The sequence below is a fragment of the Lactuca serriola genome, chromosome 3 (genome assembly GCF_051521515.1).
Source record: "Lactuca serriola cultivar US96UC23 chromosome 3, Lser_US96UC23_V15, whole genome shotgun sequence".
NCBI lineage: Eukaryota > Viridiplantae > Streptophyta > Magnoliopsida > Asterales > Asteraceae > Lactuca > Lactuca serriola.
In genome coordinates this window covers 56,631,586-56,647,686 of record NC_136410.1, presented here as the reverse complement: position 1 = coordinate 56,647,686, position 16,101 = coordinate 56,631,586, and the positions used below count along the sequence as shown (strand labels likewise).

Sequence of the window (16,101 nt, the reverse complement as noted above, 5' to 3'; positions counted from 1 at the left end):
CGTATTTTCAGTTTTTCCATTAGCCATTTCTACTGTGAATAGTTCTTTGAGTGCGTGCGGTGGTTGATTAAGCATGCGAGCAAATTTATGGTTTACGAAGCTTCGCTCCGCTCCACTATCGAACAGAATGCATGCATAGGAGTTATCGAGGAGGAACGTACCGGTCACCACTGTCGGGTCAGCAACTGCTTCCCCGTGGCCTATAGTTAGTACCCTCCCTGTTCCTCCCACATTCCTCGCTTTGGGGCAGTCCCTCTTAAAGTGGCCTGCTTCGCCACATCCATAGCAGGTTGGGCTCGCGCCAGAGCCAGGGACTTGGTTGATAGGTTGTGCCGGGAACTTACAAAATCGGACGGTGTGTCCTTTCCTGTTGCAGTTAGAGCACTGCATTTCACGGCAGGGGCCGTTGTGGTGGTAGTTGCATTTGTTGCACTTGGGCGAACTTCCAGCATACCGACTCACCGGAGCAGTAGTAGCAGCAGTAGGGGTTATTGCGGCATGAATTGCCACCATTTGCTACTTTTTGGCAGCCTGCTGCTTCTTCTTTTCATCCCAGAATTTCCGCTTAGTATCGGCGGGTTTGGAGGGTTCCGGGATGGCTAGGGTGGTTGTGGTTGCAGGGGTTTTGACTCCATGGTCAATGAGTCGTTGTGCCAATCGTTTGGCACTGTCGAAGGTAGCGGGGTTTGACGCTAGCACATTCCCCTGATACGGAGGCACTAACCCCCATATGTACCTCTCGATCTTCTTCCCCTCGGTGGGAACCATATTGGGGCAGAGGGCCACCAGCTCGCTGAATCGGGCAGTATAAGCGACCACATTGGTGCCCTTCATCGTCAGGTTCCAGAGTTCCTGCTCCAGTTTCTGGATCTCGCCCCTCGGGCAGTATTCCTCAGTCATGAGGTCTTTCATTGTTTCCCAGCCCATGTCGTTGGCTACGACGAGAGTTAGTGCCTTAACATGGCTGTTCCACCATGTCAGGGCCTTTCCTTCAAAAGTGCATGCGGCGTACTTGACTTTACTCGCCGCAGGACATGAACAGATTTCGAAGACTGATTCAGTCTTCTCGAGCCATTGCGAGAGGGCAATGACTCCGCCGGTGCCGTAAAAAGGCTTCGGTTTGCAATTTGTGAAATCCTTGTATGAGCACTCTCTCGAGCGCACAGGGGTTTCAACCGGTGTTGACTCCACAGGGGTTCCACCTCTGCTGGCATTAGAAGAGTGATACTGAGCCATGGCAGTTGCCACTGCTGCAGCTACGGCAGCATTCAGGGCTATAGTATCGATGACCGGGGGCGGAGGAGGTGGTGGTGCAGGATTATTCCTGGGAGATTTGCGAGGAGGCATCTTTCAGCTATAAGTTTATAAAGATAGGAAAACGGTCAGAATCAATTTGTAAGCAACGTGAGAGTGACACATGGACTAACTAAACATAGTCCAACAGTTGAAAGAGTGCTTGGAACCACAATAAGAAATATTAGTAGGAAAGCACAAGTGTATAGATTTTTCCCCAGATAGATAGATCTCAAAAAAAATACTGGTATTACTGATGTAATAAGTTCAGGGAAAATCGACCTAACAGTAGGTCATACATCATACCATATAGAAAAGTTTGACAGTTCTTAGATTTCAAATTTGAGTACGGAAAGTTAGAAATATTTTACACACAAGTGCTACTTGGAGCACAGATGTTAAAGGCTATCCTTTAATTAAAAGACGGAGATGTACTAGACATCAACCAACGGCGATGGGAAAATCCCAGGCGAGTACTGCGGTCGGGCACTTGACGAAACACCTCCTGAATGTGTCGATCCTGAGTCCTCTGACGAGCTCGAAGTTCCAAAATTTCAGCTCGTGAGGCAGCCAACTGCTACTGCAGGGTTTTATTTGTTCTCTGGGTCCGTTCCATGTCTTCTTCAAGACGGCGGATGCGGACTGTGTTGACACCTGAGATGGCATCAAACTCTATGACCCGGTCGATGGCTGCTCGACCTTGCTCGACTTCACAAGCTATTTTGTGGATAATGACAGGCAGAGTTCGGTCAGCAGAGCCACCATCGCTGACGTTGTGAAAGCTTCGGTCCCCAAAGTATGGTAAGGGTTGACCCTGTTCATCACTCCAGCGATTCAAGTTGTTTGCCCACAAGGGAGTAGGACCTGGAAACGCTGGTCGAGGTTTGTTGTTCGGGGTTTGACCTACTAGCGGTAGGTTGTTGACTTCAGGCCCGGAGTCGGATCCATCAGAAAAGCCTTCTGCGAGGTGATCATCCAAAGGGATTGGATGCTCATCATCGGGCTCTTCATCGATCCACCCGGCATTGCCTTCATTTGGAAAGTACGGGTCGCCGTGATGGAATCTAGCCATTAGATCTACGCGAGAAGAGAGGTATACGAATATAGTATACGTGTAACTAGTAGTACAAAATACACCTATAGTATTTTAAGTTTAAGTTTTACTGATCTTCTTGTGGTATTGTTGGTAAGTTTTTAGACTTGTTAACCTATCACAACCATTCTAGGGCATGTGCTAATCACTCCTAGGACCAGCATAGTTGATCAGGCTATGCCATTCCCAAGACTGACCATACATCCCCGAGCTCACTTGTGATATTTAACAATCCTAATACTTTTGTTCTTGTCATTGTGACACTGGTTTTAGTATGAATGCAGACTAGTATACTTAATTAAATATTTTAATATTTAAAGTATAGACTCTTGGTCAGAGTTTAATCCCTAAAGGGTTTATAGTTTAGTATATCTTTTATGGGTTGATATACTCAATTCACTATAAACAATGCTCTGATACCAATCTGTCACACCCCAAAACCAAGAACGGCGGAAACGTTCTGGGGCGGAGGACGTCATGTAAGGTAATCACAACACAGTAAATGTAAATAAGCAAACAACATCATCCATTGCATTAAATATATAAATTTAATGCATGCGTGTTCTGTACAATTTTAGACACCAAAAATATACGTAAATCAAAATAATAAAATGATGAGTCTTGAGTGTGCTCCATCATCTCAAAAGCTGGCATCGGTACCTGTCTACTGATGACCTGAGAATACAAGTTATTTTGAAAGAGTTTATCAGCATTAAGCAGGTGAGTTCATAAGTATTTTTAATGTAGGTGTCTCTTATCAAAAACGTTTGAACATGTCTCAAGTATAAGTTCATGTATGTAAGTGTTTGTAAAAGTTTGAATCTCTCAGAAAAACCTATATTTTCTAAAATAGTAGCCTTCTACCAAGGCTTTAACTGTTTTGTAGGTTCGCTTGTTGTAAAAGTGTGTAAATTCCCAAGTGCGACTATCTTTTAACAAAATATAGTTTGTACATTAAAATTCAAGTGAGGTTATCACTAAAAATGTGTAATGGGGAAATCATTGTAGTACTGTAGCTTAGTTTTATAGTGACTACTGTTGTACTAATTACCTTAACCGGATTTATATTAAGGTATAATGTGATAATTGCACCATACTATCGACTGATAACAACGACATAAAGAACGGTCGTAATAACGGAATGACGTTTGGCACCCGCAGACCTGCAGGTCCAGCTGTAGCTAGCAGCAAGGTGTAGGATAGTCAATCCAGTATAGATCTATACGCAAACTCAACGCTCTCCCTCCAAGAGAATTCTGGCTACAACTCGGGCCATGACATTTAAGGCATGCTCCGATACAGTGGATCACATTTGTTATCGTATTCTTGCATATGTGATGAAATGTTTCTCGTTCTAGTGTAGTTGTATATGTTCTCATAGTATAGTTGTATATATTCTCTTCCTAGTATAGACTCATGAATGAACTGACTCATTGATCTAGCAGTTGTAATAGTATGATTCTGTGTTACCCCGATGGTAACTTGCTAACGGTGCGTCTAGTACGTATGATTATGGAAGTACTTTTATGTCTATATATGTATATTTGATATATAATTAATATGGAAACGACTTTCGGATGGTCACCCGAAATCCCACCAGACCACATCCAAATCGAGAAAAAGGAAATAGGGTGGATGGCCTTCCTAAGCCCTTTAAACATTATTTATACATCTATACATATATGGGCATGCAATTTATAATATAAAAGCATAAATAAGTATTTATAAGACATTTGAAACATAAGTATTATTTTTAAAGAAAGATCGACTTGATGTCAATCTATAAAACAATTTGAAGGCATAGATTTGATTAAAAACAGTTTAAGTATAAGGAACATTTGTTTAAATCACAGTTGTAGTATAAATTTGAAAAGTAAATGGGTTTGGAAAACATTTTGAAGTAAAACAGTTTGATAGACAGTTTGAACAGTGATAAAATCACTGGTTTCCCTAGTTATTAATCACATGTGATTTATGCAATCACATGTGATTGAGGCAATAACTATAAGTATTTAACTTGTATTCCCCCCCCCCCTTGAAAGCATATAAAAGAATTTATAAAGTATTTAAAAGGTAAATTAAGGGGTATGAACTCACTTGATTGATTGAAGAAAGCGAGATGGAAAACCGGGCAGAGTTTCGTCTCGGAAAACGGATTTTTCTCGGGATTCTCGGGAATCTCGGGAGTAAAATCGACCCTCGGGACTTGAGCAAAAAGACCAGAGTTTCGGGTTTTAACGGGCACGGAAATCAAGGCAAGATCGTGAGAGAAAAGAGAGAAGTGAGCAAAATTTTCGGAAAGCCTCGCATTCTATTTATAGGAAGGCTGAACCGCCTCGGTACGCAGCGCGTACGCGTACGTCATGCATGACCGAAGCCTCGACTGCCTCGGCTTCGGATGGGACGGGTCGCTGGGGAGGCGGGTCGGACGGGACAGCGGGTCGGATGGGACGGCGGGTCGGACGGGTCGGACGCTTCGGACGGGTCGGACATCTCGGATAGGGCGACGTGGACGATCCGAGGCCCTTGATCTCAGTACGCGGGGCGTACGAAGGTACGCAGGGCGTACTTCGGTCCTATCCGATGACTCCCCTTCGGATAATACCGGGAGTTTATAATTAAATTTATATTTATTTTAAATAAACTTCAAAAATTCATATCTCCCTCATACGAACTCCGTTTTTGACGTTCTTTATATCCACGCGAAGGTGAGACCATGATCTACAACTTTCGTTTAGATTCCGTTGGCAAATTCCGAAATTATTTTTATTATTTATTTATTAAAATGACGTGATTAAGGGATTTCTTCAAAAATTCATAACTTCCTCATCCGAAGTCAGATTTGGACGTTCTTTTTATGCACACAAACATTGATATGATTCCTACTACTTTATTTAACCCGAATAAGATTTTAGGAAGGTTACATTTTGACCTAAATTTGATTGGTTTTACATTATATTGACTCGAAATATCGGGTTGTCACAAATTACACTAGCCATGGACTCTCATAGCTGTGTAGTCAACTAGATACTCAAATGGTTTATTAGGTAGGGTGATTTCTCCCGATAGTTGTTAACTTAGGATTCGTGAGAATCAGTTGGGCTGGGTAAAATGTCTTTAAGGATATTTATGTTAGATTTTATATACCTACATTATCTGTCAATGATTGTTTTGTAGTAATGATATTATGATTTATTATCATAATATTATTATGGGCTTGATAAATCCTATGCATCTCACTAAGTTTTCCAAACCTGACCCACTCATTTTATGTGTTTTACATGTAGTGGATGTAAGGGTGTTAAAGCTTAGTTAGCTTTCTGAGTGAAAATCGGTTGATGTCACATCTTATGCGAATGTTCTCACATTTACCAATATAAGTGAAAAGGTAGCCCATTGTCTATTTGTTATTTTTTAGGTTTAAAAACTAATTAACTGCTTGTTATTGTTAATTCTAATGCTTTTGTTATATTTTTCAGAATTTTATTATGATGATTTCTTGTGCTTTTATAGTTTAGTAATTAGATTAACCAAATTTATATCATGTTTTGTGTCCTTATGCATAGTATAATGCCATAAAAAGAATATGGTTCTTTAAGGAAACTAGTAAAAAACAAAGGAAAAAAGGAAGATTGTCATTGCCTTTAACCTTAGGGTGGAGGGAAGATTGTTATAGCTCTAATCTTGGGGAGTAGGGATGTCAAAAAGTATCGTGGGGACCATGTCCCGTTTGGGGGTATTTATTAAAAAAACGGGGGTGGGAGCAAAGCAAACGCCCGTTTAATTTCGGGGGCGGGGGTGGGCAATCTGGTCCCGAATCCCCCATGGGAGCCCCGTTAATATATATATATATATATATATATATATATATATATATATATATATATATATATATATATATATATATATATATATATATATAAAATAAACAATAACATGATTTTTGAGCTTCCAAAATTCAACAAAAAAACATGTTTTTAAATTGTTAGTATAATTTTTTTTTAAGATGTCATAACTTTTTTATTTTTAACATGTAAAATTCTGCTATAAATAATTATGTGTTACCTAAAAAATAGTTACTTTTAGCCCAAACAACAACTTCTTTTAGCCCAAAAAAGACAGCCAAAAATCAATTGGGGGCGGGGGTAATAAGGGGATTCGGGGTGGGGGCGGTAAGAAAGCTAAACATGTCGGGGGCAAGGGCGGGGGATGCACTCCCCGTCCTGTTTGCCCCCGTTGACATCCCTATTGAGGAGAAACGAGTGGATTCAGTATAGCAGCATGAAGGTATATGTGTCGATGCGGTGGCAATAAGATTGCAAGGTGGTAATGGATGGAACACCGCCTCAACCTCTAGGTACCACAAAACTACCCTGATGTAAGATGACCATGCTAATCATGATGAAGAGAAAGAAAGAAAGAAAAAAGAGAAGTGAGATGGGTGCTTTGGGACGGTATGAAGGATGCTCCAGGATGACTCCCTTCCCCTTACTATTAGGGAAGAGTGATTCATTCCCTCTCAACCCACTGAACTCACTGCTACATCATTTTTTCTTTTTTAATTTTTTTCATCTTTTCGAACCCACAACACACGGAAACTCTATCTTTTTGAACCCACTCAATTAAAAAAAATACAAAACAATCAAATGTAAAATCTTAATTTGCAATAGAGTTATCGGCGGTACCATTCCCGCATCAACGAGTGGGTTGATTGGTTTCACTAACTCACTTCATCATCTCTCTCTACTTTCTCTTTCTTATTTTCTCCTGTACCATGTGTTTTAAAACTTTTAACTTAGTTGTTTTGTATTTTTTTTAATTGAGTGGGTTGAGTGAGTTCAAAAAGATAGGATTTCTGTGTGTTGTGGGTTGAGAAAGATGAAGAAAAAAAAATAGATAAAAATTGATATGGCAGTGGGTTCGATGGATTTGGAGGGAACGACTCCCTCCTCCCTTAGGGACCCTTAACCTTAGTGTTAATAATATAGCATCCTTCATTTAACGTCATATTCTTGAACTACAAATTGTTATCTAAATTGTTTCGATGCATATAAACTCTTATTGACTATTATTGTGGTCTATGTACAAAAAGGTTTTAAGTTGAAATTCATAAAATAATCATTTTACGTCATTTAACAAAAAAAAAAAAAAAAAAAAAAAAGTTGAGTAGTTTGCCAAATTTATGTATGGAGGTGAACAAGTTGGAGCATATTGATTCTTACTCATGCTGCATCTTGAAAAGTTCGAAGAAGTAATTTTCTCATAAATAAGTGGACATTATATGGTATTTAAGTTATTGTGTTGGTGTCAAGGTTCTAAATGGCGTGAGTCGTGGCGTGGCGTGGCGGCAAGGTCAAGCCTCAAGCTTAACGAGCCATGGCGAGCCATGACGTTTTTCAAGGCGTGATGTAAGGCGGCGATTTTGTATTAATTTAAAATTATATTCCCACATAAATATAAATTTATATTAAATATAACTACTTTTTATAAGTGTTAGATCAATAACTAGTAACAAAAATTTAACGAAAACCACAATACATGTATCTCCGATTAGAAAAGACATAACAAAGAGCAAAAAACCGTGTCTCAAACGAAAAAACACGCGCCATAACACGCCATAACGCGCCATGGCGCGCCATATCACACCTTGCCACGCGCCACGCCTAACAGCAACGTTATGAGGCTTTTCGTAACGGCGGAGCTACGCCTCACGCCATGGCACGCCTTGGCGCGCGCCATGACGCGCCTTTTAGAACACTGGTTGGTGTATACATTTACAAAGGTATTGTGATTAAGAATTTTAGTATAATCGAAATGTTATGTCTTTTAAGGGGCCATGTTTTGTTATTATGTTGACCTAAATTTTGTTTCAACCAACTCTCTGACTGAGATGTCATAAAAAATTAAATAAATAAGTTATATTGTTGTCACTATCTAAAAATTTGTTTTGTAATGTTACCATGCATTTCATTTTTGCTTCAAACTTTAGTGATTAAGAATGATTGGACACTTGTAGCTAAGAATAAATGTTTGTTTCTAAGTGGTATGCCTAGAAGTAAAGTGCATCGACGTATCAAGACTATTGAGATCTTCACCAAAAGGAGCAAGTGACACCGATCATTCCTAAAAAGAAATATCGATAATAATATGTGGATTAGAGTGAAGTTATAACCGACGTGATAGCGCGGTGCGGTTCGGTGCGGTTATTAGCCAAAACCTCACCACTAACCGCAAATACAGTTAATCCATTTTCAAAATCGTTTGGTGCGGTTAATTTTGCGGTGCGGTTAGGCGGTTATTTTTGCGGTGCGGTTTTGTTTTTTTTGTATTGCGGTTATTAACCGTATGGATTTGGTGCGGTTATTTTGTGTGGTTTTTAACCACAGTTTAGAGCTCAAACGGTTTTAAAAGTTGAAATATATTACTTGTAATTAAAAGAAAAACCATAATGTATAAGACAATTAACTTAGATCACAAACAATTAATATCTTAAAAACGTCAAATCAATAGTAATTAATAATAAATATCTTAAAATTATCTAATTTCACCATTTTTCAAAGTTAAACATAGCAAAAACTATACTTTTGTCTTCTAGTATTTTATTCATATTTCATTAATGAAACTTGTCTTATTTTTAATATTTAATATATTAATAATTAATAAAAAAAGTTGTATATATATTATATGCGGTGCGGTGCGGTTTTTTTGCGGTTTCTGAAAACTAATAACCGCACCGCACCGCAAATTTGCGGTTTTTGAAAAACATAAAATCTCACCATAGGTTTTTATTGCGGTTGCGGTTAATTTTAGTATCAGATACAGCATGTAAAATAATATCCAATAAATAACTTAAATGAAGAATAAAATCTTCTATTTTTTACTAATCAAGTATCATCTGGTCCTATAATCATATCGTTTGAAACTCTCAACTCTTTATATTTACACGTAATATATACTTAATTTATTAAGTTAAATATATTATTATTAATTTGAGACATTGTCATAAATGAAAGACTTGTTGAATAGACACCTCAGATTGGTGTGTAAGAGCTAGAAATAGACCACATTTCTTAAAATTTGGTCTTCATCATTATCCAATAAATAACTTAAATGAAGAATAAAATCTTCTAGTTTTTTACTAATCAAGTGCCATCGGCTTTCGCTGGTTAACAACCAATTTGTTATGTTATTTTTTTTCTTCTACAGTTGTCAAACCCTTGGTTTGAATAGACTTAAGTGTAGAATTTCTAGCTCTTACACACCAATCTGAGGTGTCTATTTCTTCAAGTAATTCATATTTTTCTTTTTGGTTTCTTCTCTTATTTAGGGTATCAATTTGCCCTAGTTTTTGGAATCGTGTATCTATACCATGCTCCTATTCATACAAGAGAAAGTAAAAAAGGATAACAAAAAAATCGATGTTTTTTTTGTTGTAGCGAGAGAAAGTGTATACAGGTGTAGAAGTGGGGTGTACGGTGGAGAGAGAGAGAGAGAGAGAGAGAGAGAGAGAGAGAGGCATCTTTTATATATTAAATAATTATACTTAATTTTTTCTTTTAAAAAAATAAAAGAAAACATCATAAATGGTCACTGTTGTAGTGAAATAACGAAAATGTCCTTTAGTTAAAGGATAAAACTTAATAGAGTTAGAAATAAAAACCAATCGTCAAAAGTTTTGAAAGCATATGAATCATCTATGAAATTTTTAAATTCTGGGGACTAAACTTCAAATCTTAAGAAAACATATGGACCATTTATAATATTTTTCTATATTTATTTATTTTAACTTGTACAAATACTCCATGTCCATTGATCTTGTATAATCAATCCTAATATGACTCAACCTGCAACATTTTTTAATGAGATGTCACTTCAAATTTGAAGCATATGAGATTCATAGATGGGTCAACTTTAGTTTAAACATATGCGTTTATACTAAACTAGGTAATAACCCGTGAAAACCACGGTTAACAGATCAAAAGAATATTGATACTTCAAAAGCATAATATTAATTAATGATTTTCAAACATCTATTAATTTACAATTTAGATGATTTGTCTGTAACAAAATGGTGGAAATATGAAATTCTAAGAGGGCCAATTCATTACATACACATGACCAAACACACACATTCGCACTGATAACAACTACATTCACAACTACACACATATAACATCTCTTGCAACCACACACATATACAACAACAGTCACACATACAAACACAACTCACAACCATTTATCTGTTAATCATCACATCCAACTCTCATTTCTTTCAATTAGAACATCATAATTTCATTTTTTATTTCTTTTCAAGGCATTGTAATTTAAAGATGTACCATATTAGATTAGTGTACTTTAAAAAAGACCACCCAATTAGGACGATGTATTTTAAATGCAGGAAATGGCTAAATATATAAAATGTTTAAATGGAAGATCAAAAAAATTAGACGATTGTATATTAGATACCAAAATAACAATGTACTTATGACTTGATACCAAAAAAGCAATGTACTTACATGATCAAAAATTTGCTTCTCCTCTCATCTTTCTTTAGCTGCAATTTCATTTTAAAAAATGGGTTAAATGCATGAAAAGGCAAGGCACTGACCTCAAAACTACTATAATAATGATTTTAAAAAATAAAAAAAAATAATTTTTTTTTAAAAAATCAATAAAAGGTATGATGATTATGTTATTCAAAACAAAAACGTTATAAATGCCCTAAAATAAGGATTGAAACTGCAAAAAGCTTTTTTGAAACAAAATTGAAATAATTAAATATACTCACGGGTCAAATATGTAAGTTACTTTATAAATAATGAGAACATGCATAAAGCTTGTTCACTCAGGGAACAAAGAGTAGCACCTTCCTTCTAAGTATATATACAAAACCATGTAGAAAATATATAACAATGTTATTCGAATATATACATATGAAATATGAATATAAAATCCATAGTCTTTATTTACCTGATGAACGGTTTTTATTTTCTTGACAAAGAATTGACCTTTTAAGAACATAAAATTATTTTAGTTTTCGAACACAAACGACCTATTACCAAAAAAAAGACCTATTTTCAAAACTGGACCATAAGACCTGGAGCAAAAAAATAGTTTTAAATCTAATAACTTTTTAAGACGAAGAAAAAACGGAAATAAAAGTTGTAAAAGAAGTAAATAAATATGATATTATTGAACGTTTCAAAGCCAATATTATTATATTTCAGTGCACTTCACTCCTTAACTATAGAGGAATCCCAAGTTTGATGTAATTTTCTAAGATCTTGTAACATTATTATTTATCCCAACAAATTGTTATCCCAGTAGCACTTGGTGAATAAAACATGACTAATATGCTAAAAAACATAATAGCAAGGCTAATTAGCCATTTTTCGCAGTTACATAGACCATCAATTTTTGAACGACTATTAACATTTACAATAACACATACCTTGAAGACAATCATGAACTAATAAGTTTCAGAGAAATATTTCCCTTCCTACTTTTTGTTGACTATCTCTTTCTTGAAACTCCTCTTTAATGATAAAAAATTATCAATTCTTCAAGGAAGAATCTACATAAACTTTCACACGACAGTAATTAAGAAATAAAGAGGCAAATAATAGATGACTAATGATTAAGCGTGTACCTTTTTTGTGCATCAAATCCCCAAACCCTAATTGTGTCATCGTTGTTAGACTAAAGAGAGCGCCTAGGAAATTCAATCGGCCAGCACGTTTGGGTAAATAAGCTCTTAGAAATAGCAGTGGTGTTAGGGTTTATGGTGGACGATGCTAAAGTGTATTCACCAGCAATAAGATAGGGCAGATGGAGTGTCTATCTTTTATGCAGAAAAGATAATAGAGTATGGTTTACCTCATGCTATTTCTATACAAAATCCAATAGCTACATGATAGAGAAAGAACTATATAGAGATGGAAGGAATCGAGATTTAGGGATTTCACATTTTGAAATCCATATTCCATGGACTTTTATTTGGAAAGGAAGTTGGAAAGACACTGCAGGAAGAATATGGTAACCCAATTGTTGATTAGTCGGAGAAGATGTCGATTCCTCAAAGAAACAATGGGCGGGAAAACAATTGATAAGAAAGTTGCACTGTTTAAATGTGGAATGAAGGAGGTCTAAAAAAAGGAGACTTGTTACATTTTACATTTTAAGAGTCTTTTATTAATAATAGAGGTAAGGATAAACACATGAGAACCCAATACAATTATGTTAGTGGGTATATTTATAGGTATAAAAGATAAAAGACAATTTAATTTTTCTATCTCAAAATGCATTTCTAACTATTGTGCACAACTATCTACAAAATTTATTAATTGCAACTATAATAAGATAGACCTTGTCTAATAAAGGTCCAAAAAGAAGCTTAAGCCGGGTTGATTGGCTTAAAATTCTAATCCAATTAATTCTTCGATACATTTTTTATCCAATTTTTTGTTAGCTTTCTCAATAAAGTTGAACCGCTAATCATGGGGTTAAAAACTTCACTTTGTCTTGACACAAAGCTAAGGCATATCAGATATATGTCCACATAAGTATCATCCTAATTACAAAGCTAAAGCACCCAAAGACCCACCTACATTATATACATGCACCAACAATAAATGCGAATCACATGTTTTATATGTATATAAACGTAGTAAACATGTAAAATAATAATAAGTTTATCAAAAGTAAAGATGAGACTCACCTCGAAAGTATTTTCTGCTACTAACATGAAATCTCAATGGGTTTCTAAATAGATGTAACCATCATTTAATAATGGGTAAACACCTATTATGGATGTAGGTTAAGATGGTCATTTAAAATCAACTTATTGATTTATTGGTTTTTTCAAAATCAATAAGTCAAAAAAATGTTTGATAATATTTATACAAAAAAAAAATTAAAAAAATTTATCCTTAATCCTTCAAAAAAAAGTTTTCAATAAGTTAAGAATTATTATGTTTCGAACCCTTTTTTTAACTTTGGGTTGTAAAAAACAAATTTATCTTAAAATATATATAAATTAAGAAAAAAAAAATTTAAAATAACTCTCACCAAATAAATCATTTTCCCTCAAAGGACTTGAATGTGAACTGTAGACCTTTGGTGTGTAAGACTAACGTGATAACCACTACACCACAGTAACTTGGTTAATTTTTTTTTTAATATCACATTAAATAATTAGAATTTTTTTTAAAATTGATTAAGACATTAATGCTTTTTCTCGTGAAAGCTAGGAAGAATACACTCTGAAATTCTTATGTAGCTCTTGTCTAGTGATTATCGTAGATCACCTCCTCTTCCCTCCACAATTCTTAGCCTGAATCCTAACCCTAATTCTGATCTTAGGGTTTAGGATTTCGGTTTTACCGTTGCTCATAGCTACACGAAGTCGAAATTCTTGACGAAATTTCTTGTTAAGGGCGTGAGTGATCGATTCATTCTAGAAAATGACGACGCTGTTGAGGATTTGCATACAATCGTTGCTGAAACTTGTTAATTCTGTCATGGGAATGTATGGAATCGCCACGATTTTCTACGCAGTATGGATTATTAAGATTCGTCATCATCAAGTAGACGACTCCTACCCCCTTGCTCCTTGGTATTACACTTTTCACATTCGTCATCTCTATTCTGTAAATTTGTATATGACATAAGCCTACGAGTGAATTTGATGAAACATAATGTTAATCGGGGAGCTAAAGTTCGTTATCCGGTTTTGAATGAGGTTGTTCTTAACAAAATGCAGGTTCATATATGCCATCTTTGGATTTGGTGCAATTCTATGTGCGATAACATTGTGGGGTCATATTGCTGCAGAAATGTCAAATATTTGGTGTCTCTATTGTGTATCCTCTCATATTAGACTAGAGATCGAGACCCATTTACCACTTTTTTGGGGTCTGATTATGTAGGAACTTTGAAATCCTTGTTATCCTTACATGAATGAAGTACCTTATCTTCATCTTCTTGATTTTAATCCTGGAAGGTGCAATCACCATGGATGTAATCTTGAATCCGAACTGGGAAAAGGTACGTTATATGATTTTCTCACTTTTTGCTAATCTTTCTCTTGTTAGCTTCCGTTTTTGATGAATCGTTTCAATCAAATCAGGACTTCCCAAAAGACCCAAGTGGAAATCTTATCGAGTTGAAGGATTTTATCAAGGAAAACATTCATTTTTGCAAATGGGTTGGATTGTCTATTCTCTCTGTTGAGGTTAACATACTAAAAATGTGATTATATATTCTTGATAGATCTAATTTGATCATTTATCTTCAATTCGACTGAAGCTTTTCCTACTTAAATCCCAGGGATTCTGTATGTTTTTGGCAACCATTCTCATAGCGCTTGGGCCACATCAAAAAGACTATGAGAGTGACAATGAGTGTACTCAAGAAGGGGTTCCATTCTTGAAACATTATTCAAAGCATGTGGATATGAGGCCTTTACAAAGCAGCATTCTCGGGAGTTTTGAGGCATGAGTAAAATCTGAACAAAAAGAAACTTGACTCACTAAAAGCCTGAATTGGAGAAATATGCAGACTTTTATACCTTTTTGTGAAAAGGAGCAGAGGAAACTTGAAGTAAACCCATGATTGCATCCAACAATGAGAAGATGTCGACACATCTTTTACTCATGTCTTTGTTATTATTCGTTGATTCTTTTTTTACATAGAATGCTGAGAATGGAGTTGCATATGATTGATTTGTATGATATTTGTGAATAGCCTCTTACTAATATGCTTGTAATATGTTTTTGAAGTCTGTAAATATAGCTTGCTCAAGGCTTGTTTTCACGTAAGTATCAATGTCATTCTCCGTTGATTTAGAATAATAATAATAATAATAATAATAATAATAATAATAATAATAATAAGGGTGGAATTGCGATTTTGAAAGAATTCAGAGTTTGTGTTTTGTATTAGTGGAGATTGAATAGTCCAATCCCCAACAAATGATTTATGTAATGTTACTTTCTTGTAAAGTATTATTGTTGTTATTAATCACATGTATAATATAATTAAAATCATTAAAATTGTTGCATAGGATCTAATTAAGTGCATTTGTTGTTCTGACTTGTTTTGGTTGTTTGGATTGAATGTGGTTGTTTTTATTTCAAATGTATGTATCGACCGATTTTGTGCCTATGTTGTATGTTTTATTACTCGTCAATACTTTGGTTCAATTTAATATTTTCGAAATGGGTTTATCTCTACATTTTCATGAAGATTAATTAATGAAGGCTCATGAACTAATTATAGGATCGGGCTCAAGCAAACACATTGCTTTTATTAGTTATTATATCAAGTGTGTGTGTGTGTGTTTAATGTATATTATGAAAGCAAATGAATTGTGTCTTTTGAAAATCAATGAGCTTTCTTTTATAACTATGTTATAAAAGTAAATGAACTCTTTTATAAAGTATGTTAGGAAAATAAATAAACTAACTCTAACTCTTTTATTCAGTAAACTATATTATGAGAATATAAATGAAATTGTTAAGGAAATTATGAAATGTTTCAACTATGGAAAGTTTTCTGTTATTATAACATTATTCATAACATTCCTGATGTGTGATTAAAATGATGAAAAGAATATAGGTGTCCGCATACATACAATTAATGTGAAATGTATTTAGTTATGATAATGATATTTAAGTCAACATGATGGGTGTGTTTGGTACGGAGCTTTTGGAAGC

General features: G+C 35.3%; 1 protein-coding gene and 1 long non-coding RNA gene across 4 annotated transcripts; one reads left to right on the top strand and one right to left on the bottom strand.

Moving 5' to 3' along the window:
- Positions 1–10,813: 10,813 nt before the first annotated feature.
- Positions 10,814–12,597, bottom strand: LOC145092340 (uncharacterized). Of its 3 annotated transcripts, none has more exons than XR_013702492.1 (3): positions 12,036–12,597; positions 11,838–11,969; positions 10,814–10,940 (listed from the first exon to the last, which is right to left on the bottom strand). It is a non-coding gene; the product is annotated as an uncharacterized LOC145092340 (long non-coding RNA). The 3 variants fall into 3 exon arrangements; XR_013702491.1 differs by having other exon boundaries at positions 11,838–11,960; XR_013702490.1 differs by having other exon boundaries at positions 11,838–12,597.
- A 1,012-nt stretch (positions 12,598–13,609) lies between these two features.
- On the top strand, positions 13,610–15,204 carry LOC145092338 (tetraspanin-19-like). Its single transcript, XM_079030266.1, has 5 exons — positions 13,610–14,000; positions 14,148–14,247; positions 14,351–14,431; positions 14,514–14,618; positions 14,714–15,204. The coding sequence occupies exons 1-5, from the start codon at positions 13,849–13,851 to the stop codon at positions 14,882–14,884; spliced, it is 609 nt and encodes a 202-aa protein (XP_078886392.1). The 5' UTR covers positions 13,610–13,848; the 3' UTR covers positions 14,885–15,204.
- Positions 15,205–16,101: the final 897 nt, after the last annotated feature.

Coding starts and splice junctions, on each gene's coding strand:
- LOC145092338 (XM_079030266.1), top strand. CDS start 13,849: ATGACGACGCTGTTGAGGATTTGCATACAATCGTTGCTGAAACTTGTT. Junction 14,248..14,350: donor ATATTTGGTGTCTCTATTGT/GTATCCTCTCAT, acceptor ACATGAATGAAG/TACCTTATCTTCATCTTCTT. Junction 14,619..14,713: donor TGTCTATTCTCTCTGTTGAG/GTTAACATACTA, acceptor CTTAAATCCCAG/GGATTCTGTATGTTTTTGGC.